Source organism: Olea europaea, unplaced genomic scaffold (genome assembly GCF_002742605.1).
Source record: "Olea europaea var. sylvestris unplaced genomic scaffold, O_europaea_v1 scaffold1618, whole genome shotgun sequence".
Lineage (NCBI taxonomy): Eukaryota > Viridiplantae > Streptophyta > Magnoliopsida > Lamiales > Oleaceae > Olea > Olea europaea.
In genome coordinates this window covers 41,956-50,766 of record NW_019233817.1, presented here as the reverse complement: position 1 = coordinate 50,766, position 8,811 = coordinate 41,956, and the positions used below count along the sequence as shown (strand labels likewise).

The 8,811-nt window shown below is 32.8% G+C and overlaps 1 protein-coding gene across 1 annotated transcript; it reads left to right on the top strand.

Moving 5' to 3' along the window:
* The first annotated feature begins 2,966 nt into the window (after nucleotides 1–2,966).
* On the top strand, nucleotides 2,967–4,551 carry LOC111377178 (expansin-A8-like). Its single transcript, XM_023000232.1, has 3 exons — nucleotides 2,967–3,469; nucleotides 3,551–3,863; nucleotides 3,971–4,551. Exons 1-3 carry the CDS (start codon nucleotides 3,334–3,336, stop codon nucleotides 4,272–4,274), a joined length of 753 nt encoding a protein of 250 aa, XP_022856000.1. The 5' UTR covers nucleotides 2,967–3,333; the 3' UTR covers nucleotides 4,275–4,551.
* The last annotated feature ends 4,260 nt before the right edge of the window (nucleotides 4,552–8,811 follow it).

Sequence of the window (8,811 nt, the reverse complement as noted above, 5' to 3'; positions counted from 1 at the left end):
ATGAGTTTTAATTCAACTCTAATTCATGATAAGTATATGACAAATTTTAGTCATGGCTAGGATTAGTGGAATTTATGTTAGTGTGATCCAACAGCAAACAAAAACCAAACATACCAAATATCTGTCTGGAGTTCCCATGCACAAGTCTCCAAAAGGGCCAAAACAGCTTATTTTAAAATATGTATTTATTATAAATCAACTTAATATTCCTACTTCAAGCCTAGCAGTTACATGACATAGGATTGTATTATAAACCCTTTTTTTTTTTTTTTTTTTTAAAAAGAAAAGAAAAAGTGAATTTTGCTTTCGGTGGAAAAGATTATATTATCTGCAAAACAAAACAATGCTGCTGATACTATGCAAAGTTGGCGTCCCAAAGGCAATTTATTTATGGCCCGTTTGGTACACGTTAATGTAAAAATAATAATGAAAAATATAGTCGTTACGGGTTCTACACAAGAGATAGAAAGTTAAATATGAACCCTGTTTGGGAGGGATTTTGAGAATTGATTTTTTGACCGTTAGGTGCAAAGTGGGGTCCACCTGTGAGATAAGAAGTCAAATATAACGGTTAAAATAATGAAATAAAGGTAAGAAAATCAATTTTTTAGGAGAAAAAATCACTCCCAAATAGGCCTATGGTAATTTTATGTGGTGGATAACCATCATATTTTTTATTTTAATGAGAAATAAACAAGGGCATAATTTTGTATTTAGAAGAAAATAAATAAAACAATTTTTCACATACGTCGATGGTGTGTGTTGATCATTTGTGTAATTTAGTTGCTTCTCTTATTCTTTATATATGTGAGCTTGCAAAATAGATAGAAGTACAAGAATGAGCTTGATTGCTTCTTAGTATAGTCGATGCAGTAGCAACTTTCTTACTTGCAAATCGTATGGTACGTAAAATTTTCAATAAATATGTAATAATGACATATTTGAAATTAACCACTTTATCTAAAAATTTAAATATCAAAAGAGAAATAAAAATATAAAGTTATATATTTTTAATTTTTACAATAATATTTCAATACATATATAGATTTATATCTAAGAGTCGACATTTATTTATTTTTCCTTTTCCATCTCTTTTGGAACTATTTAAATAAAAACCTCAAATTAAAATAGCACGCATGCTTGTCTCCCAGCAATTGCCAGTTTATGAGACAGGTTATATCATCAACTAATCAAAATAATAATAATAATCTTTCGACTTCAATTAATAAATAGATAAATATTTTAATCAATAGAGTAGTTTTTCACCACGTGTCGAGTAGCCTACTAATCTTCTGCATAAGATAATTCTTCAATTTCAGCTAATCACCGCCATTAACCTGACGAGATGCTCTCTTATCCTTAGTTGATTGTTAATTACAAATTAATCCTTGATGATGACGTGGGATAGAGAGAGATAAAAGAGATGAAAAAGGAAATTCAAGTATTTTAACCTTTATCTCGTTTTTATGTCATCATTATGTACAAATAGAATTACTCTAATGATTTTATACTAAGGGTGCATTTGATTGTCAATATTTTTCATGGAAAATATTTTTTTCACCAAAATTTCTACTTACGTGTTGTTTGATTGTCATTTTTTTCCATCAAAAATATTTTCCTACTTTTGGTCACCTGACTATATTTTTCTCAAAATTAAGAAAATTATTTTCCAAGGATTTTATTTTTCGGAGAATTCACTCTCTTTCTCTATCTTATCCATCCACTCTTTCATCTACCCACAATAAAAATGAATAAGTGTAATATTTCCTAGGTTGAAAATTAAATAAATCAAACACATATAATTAACAATTTTCATGCAAATAAATTCTAAGCAATTGAATTACCTAAAAATTATTATTTTTTCATAAAAATTTCATACTTGCAATTAAATGGTTTTACTCGTGCCATACAAGAAACAACAAGAATAATGAATTACCCTTGTTTTATGAAAGTAGGACTAAAAAGTCTCATATCAACTAGATAGCAATTCTTATATGTGCGCCCAAGATCTGAATGAAGGCATGGACCCTAATTAATCACGATGGCAAAATATTATTTGGTTGGCTCACGACACACTTGTATCAATGTAAAGCAATGGACCAATGGTCGTAACGTAGTGTTAGAGTTGGGGTTTGTTGAAGCCGAGAGATGAGTTGGTTTTGGATCTTTTGATTTTTTGTGTTTTTTGGTTTTGTTTAGACTTGGATTTTTTTTTTTTTTTTTTTTTTTTTTTTTTTTTTTTTTTTAAGAATGGGAGACAAATTACTGCTTGAACGAGGGTTAGGATAAGGGACACTTTGTTCGAGGATGGGTTATTGGAACGAGCGAACAAAAAGTCACACATCAGCTACATATAGGGATGTTTAGATTTTATAAGAAAATTGAAACATTGCTTCTATTGTCAGTGCTGGCCCCGATTATATGCGAGGTAAGCAATCGTCTAAACCTCACTTTGGTCAGAGCCCCAAATTTATTTTTTATTTTCTATGTATTTTTACATATATATATATTTGAAATTGGTCTAAAGCTCCCAAAAATCTTAGGACCGACCTTGCTAATTGTTAATCTTTTAAAATAGAACATTAAGGGTGTGTTTGATTACATTAATTTTTCATGAAAAATATCAGTTTTTCATCCAAATTCTTACTTAGAGTGTTTGATTGCTATTTTTTTTCATGGAAAACATTTTCCAACTTTTGAAAATATGCCTAATTTTCCTTGTTTTTAAGGAAAATATTTTCCTTGAGTAGAGGTGATTTTTATTTTCCACAAAAGATGGAAAATATTTTCTTTTTTAGGTAATATTTTCCATGCTAATCAAACTCTCAAATTCATATGTGCAAGTTCAACTTTTAGGCTTTCAATTAGAGCATACCGAGATCCCTGAGTTCGAGCCTCGTCCTTATCCATTTACGGAGAATTGAACTCACGTCAAACATTGAAGTGAGTTGCCCATGAGACGACGAGTTAGATGTATAAATTTAAATAAATTAATATATCCAAAAATATTTTTCATAAAGAAGATATAAAGCTACAATAAAGTGGAGGTGAATTGCATGTGGAAAAAGTGGACCCACAAAGTTGAGCTTCTGGCAATTAGCAGCCCAACCAGAACCACTGCATGTGCACTTGTCTTTTTTATCATTTATTACACAATTTTGCTTACTCTTTGGCCGGCTATCAACCCCATCTCGTGTCTCCCCTCTCCAATTTTCTCCTTCAAATTTCTTCAACTCCCCATTATATATACACCACTCCATTTGCTTCATTCTTCACTCCACCCTTAACTTCAACTGAAAAGTCACAACGCTCTATTGCCCATATATACACACAATGGATGTAACCTTAATGGCTTTTGTAACACTTGCTTTCTTCAATCTACAGTTTCATAGTATTAAAGGTGATTATGGTGGTTGGCAAAGTGCTCATGCCACTTTCTATGGTGGCGGTGATGCTTCTGGAACCATGGGTACGTAAACTTTAGTATTGTCTAGTCAAGCATACTCATTCTGTTATCTAAGTAAATAATGTGGTTGTTGGGTTTTTGTAGGAGGAGCATGTGGATATGGAAATTTGTATAGTCAAGGCTATGGAACAAATACTGCAGCACTAAGCACAGCCTTGTTCAACAATGGATTGAGTTGCGGCTCGTGTTATGAAATGCGGTGCAATGATGACCCAAAATGGTGCCTCTCGGGGACTATCACTGTCACCGCCACCAACTTTTGCCCTCCAAACTATGCCCTGCCGAATAACAATGGTGGTTGGTGCAATCCTCCCCTTCAACATTTTGACTTGGCTCAGCCTGCTTTCCTTCAAATTGCTCAGTATCGCGCTGGAATTGTACCTGTCGTCTTCAGAAGGTCTTTTTTCACTTTTTATAGTACTATCTACTGCATTATACAATCGAGTTGTTCTTGTGATACCAATAAACTGAGAATCTAACTATTTTATGGGAATTTATTTGTAGGGTCCCATGTGTGAAGAAAGGGGGAATTAGGTTCACCATTAATGGGCATTCATACTTCAACTTGGTTTTGATCACCAACGTTGCGGGTGTAGGAGATGTCCATGCAGTGTCAATTAAAGGGTCAAGAACAGGGTGGCAAACTATGTCCAGAAATTGGGGCCAAAACTGGCAAAGCAATTCATACCTTAATGGACAAAGCATTTCATTTAAAGTCACCACCAGTGATGGTAGAACTGTCATGAGTTTCAACGTGGCACCTTCTAATTGGCAGTTTGGCCAGACTTTTCAAGGGGGTCAATTCTAAATTTTCTCACCATATATTATTCATACTTTGTAATACATTAGCCAGTTTCGTAATGTCAATTGTATAGTATTGAACAGTATTATAATTTTATAGACTATATTGTTCAATTCTATTACATATTACATATCGAACATGTCTTAAATTTAGTACCATGTATACCAAGAGAGTGTAGTGAGGTACAAGAAGCGGCCATGAAACTGAGGTTGCTATTTAGCAGCCCGTTTGGCTTTATTTGCTTATATTCCTATTATCTTGTGATTTTGAAAATTGTACTCTTTATCTTTTTTCTTCCATGATATTAGTTCAAGTTTAATCGCTTGCCAACTTTTAGAATACAAATTTTCAACAAGTCATTGCGAAATTATCGAGGAGGATTGTCGAATGGATTAGATAGGAGAATTCCATCTTGAAAATGGACAAATATTTACAATATAATTCCGACTTGTCACAAGCTCCGTAAGAAATTCAATTTAATATGGGTTTGTACCTATAACACTTGTAAAGATTGTGACAAATTTATGGTTGCAATGTTCGACTATGCTCATATGGAGAACATCTATTTGTCGATCCAATCTCAAGAGTTGTGCGTTTGATTCAGATTTGAGTTCCAGCTTTTAGGTTAACCTTTAATTGATCTAGATAAATTTAGTAAAATTATTTCCATCTAAATATATAATAATATTTGATCTAAGTATGTATGTCCAAAAATTGTTAATTAAAAATTTACTTTAAATTTAAACAAACCCAGCCTTAATGACGTATACAAATAGGAAAAATGTATTTATACAACACGACTTTAGCATTGTATTGAAAGAATGTTTATAATTTAAAACGCGAATATGATTTTAGAAAATTGTTTTCTTCATATGAAAGTAAAGTGCAAAAGTTTTTTAACTGTGTGCGGATCGTTAAAATATAATAATTTTGAAAATCGACGATTTTTTTAATGTTATTATATAACAACACTTTCGTGCTATTCCGAAAAAAATTTCATAACTCGTAGGACAAGTGTAATTTTGGAAAATTGTTTCTTCTGTATATAAAAGTAAAAATTAATAGAGTTTTTATAGTTCATTTAAAATATAACAAATTTCATAAAATCAGTTATTTATGAAATATTTTTCAACTTCCCAACGTTCTTTCGGAAAAGGATCGATCAGATTTCAGATATTTTTAGAACATTCCTTCCATCAATTTCAGTGATCTGAACAGCTGCTCCTCAGGTCCTTTCTGTCATCTCTCTCTTTACATTTTCGCTCAATCGGTCACAGTGTACGAACAAGCTCTTGTTCCCTGGTCTGCTAGGCCACATTCCGCGATTTACCACCCTCACGATACTTCAGGAGCAGGACGATGGGGCCCTCAAAATTGAGATTCAACATTTTTTTTTGATAAATGGCTATCAAAAAGGACCAGATCCAGCCATCCAGGGCTCAATACTGCTGAATAGAGTTCATTTTTATTTATTTTTTAATTTTCGTTTATTAGTGTTTTTGGTAATGTTATGTGAACTTGTACTTTTTGTTTGAAATGTTGTTCATTTACTGCAGCTGAACTGGATTTGTATCTCGAACGTCAGTAACTTAAATATATTATTGATATGAGGTGAGCCAAATGTTTGTGTTTTGAGCTTGGAATGGTTAATGGTTCATTTTGATTTGGTGGATGCATAATAATAATAATAATAATAATAATGCTATTGTTTTGTCGTACATATTTTCTTGCCTTGACTTTGTTGTGTTGTCGTCGAGTATTCTTTTGAAAACTTGGTTTTCATAAATTTTCTGTGAATTAATATAATTTTTGGAAGAGTATCTACAACATTCTCTATATTTTTAAAAAGTATATTAAGTAAAGCGTCTACAGATTTAGGGAGAATTTTTTTTTTTTAATTAATAGATGCTTTTATCTTTAACACTTAATTTTACTACTCCTATAAAATATTTATTTTTTACCTATCTTTTATTTTCACTAGCTTCACACCAAATTATTAAATTATTTTCCTTTGAAACATAATTTCAAGAATTGACTTTTTAAAATAGAGAGGATCTTATGTTTAAAAAGTCTTTTCGAGATGCTCTAATATTGTAGTTCTTTGTAACACAGAAACAAATTGAGCAAACTGGGAAAACTATATGATCTCCTACTTTTATCCAAGGAATCTTGAAATTGAGCAAATATTGGATATTTGTGTCAAAAAAAGAGTGATTATGCATTGCTTGCTACCAGCTAAACAAACCCATTCTATACATGATCTGGATTGTTTCTATTCTGGATTCTATGTTTCCCTTTTCCCTTTTGGTTTAGTTTGAAAGATGGCTCATTTATTTCAAAAACTTGTTATATTTTTGAATTTGGGGCCTTGAACTGAATGTGAAGCATTTAATGGAAACTGAATGAATTAATGGATTTAGGCTGCGTGGCTGGAACAGCGTGGAAATGATACCACTTGCTTCCTTGTCTGTTTCATTTAGCAATGACAACCTCAAAGAATTGTTGACATTAACTACTGGGATTCTGAGAACCCCATTACCCATTAAATGATAATAAAGCACCTTGAACGACATTTCCACTTGGACCTTTGAGGATCCAGCAACTGAAGGCCATCATGGCACTCTTCTCAACAGTCAAATGCAAAGGCAAAGGATCATACTTAAAGATCCAATAACTATTTTGCCTGCAAAAATTAAGTTTCAAAACTTAGAACCAGATTAGTTTTTTCATAGAAAAGACGACGAGGAAAAGTCCAAAAAAAGGGAAATTTGAAAGAAGAAGAAGAAGAAGAAGATAACATCTCCTGGTGAAGTCGTGAGTAATCTTTTGTTACCTGCCAGTGCTTCAGAACCAACTAGTAGTTTCAGCTCCTTGTCTTTCACATGATGAGGGAATGTGAAACTGTGGGACTCTGGATCATTTTAAATTGCTCATGTAGCTTACTTTATAAATTATGCCATATTTGCTTTTAAACCAATTGTTAAAGCTAGCAAACGAGCTGGAGCTGGACAAGCTGGAATTGGAGCTAACACATGAGCTAGAGCTGGAGCCAGGCCAATCACCTACACATGGTCTTGACAGTTAGTTTGTTATATCAGTGAGTTGTAAAATTAGTTAGTTGATGTATGGCCAGCTGGCCTAACGGAATCCGTACTTGTACAGTAATAAAATAGCTGTATATACTATTTGTAGCCGAGAGAATGAATAGAAATAAGTTCTTCACAATTCCTTCTACCTTTTAATATGGTATCAGAGCAAAGATAATTCCTCATACTAATTCTTCTCTCAATTTTTTTTTCTTTTTTTATTAATCAATTGTTGATTCTGGCAACTGATTTCAGATGGAGCCACAGCAATCAAAAGATTCAAGAACATCAATGAACAAGTTATCAGTTGATGATATTTCAAGTCCATGCTTTTGCATCATTCTGATAGTCCAGGAATGATTTTGGTATCGCAGCAGCTCACCAAAGATAACTATGCCTCTTAGAGTTGTGCAATGACAATTGCATTGTATGTGAAAAATAAACTCGGATTCATTGATGGATCTATATCTGAACTGATGTACGAATTTTGAATTGCTCAAGTCATGGATTTGAGGAAAGGTTTCAACAGAATGGACCACGCATCTTTCAATTGAGAAGAGATTTGATGAATCTAATTCAAGATCAAGATAGTGTAATTGTGTATTTCACTAAACTCAAAACCATTTGGGAGAAACTGAGCAATTATCGACCTACATGCAATTGTGGAAAATGTACCTGTGGTGAAGTGAAGGAATTGAACAAACACTATCAGATCGAGTACACTATCTTTTCTGATGGAGATACATGTCTATATTGTCTTCTCATTCGGCTTTAAACTCTTTCGCAACAACATTTGATCATCAAGACAACAATGACATCTCATATGCAGCAGGTATATGTTATTCCATATCAGTTAATCCTATGTTCTTATCCAAGAACATCTGGATAGTGGATTCCGGTGCAACCAAGCGTGTATGTTCAATTGCTTCTGCCTTGCCAATCAGGATACTGGATAATTCTATTGTTACTCTGCCAAATAACACACAAATATACTTTAAATTATGTTGTGAAGTCAGATTAAGTCATGATCTTATACTTCATGATATACTATTTGTGCTCAATTAAAGTTTAACATGTTATCTGTTAGTGCTCTAATAGTTGGATCCCATCTAACCGTTGGTTTCTTTCATGATCATTTCATCATCCAGAATGCCAAAATCAAGAAGATGATTGGCAAGGGCGATAGGTTGCAGGACTTGTACGTCCTTGACACCAAAGATCTAAATTCAACTTCATATACTGATTCTATTCCTAAGGCCTTTGTAAACAATGTGTCTATCCAAGTATGTCACAATAGGCTAGATCATCTCTCATTTAGAAAGTTAGAATGTTTGAAAAATGAAATTTCCTGTGATACTTTGAATTTCAATAAATGTTCTTGTTATATATGCCTTTTTACTAAACAAAGGAGACTGTATTCGGATTCAAACAACCATTTCTCAAGAAATCCTTTTGAT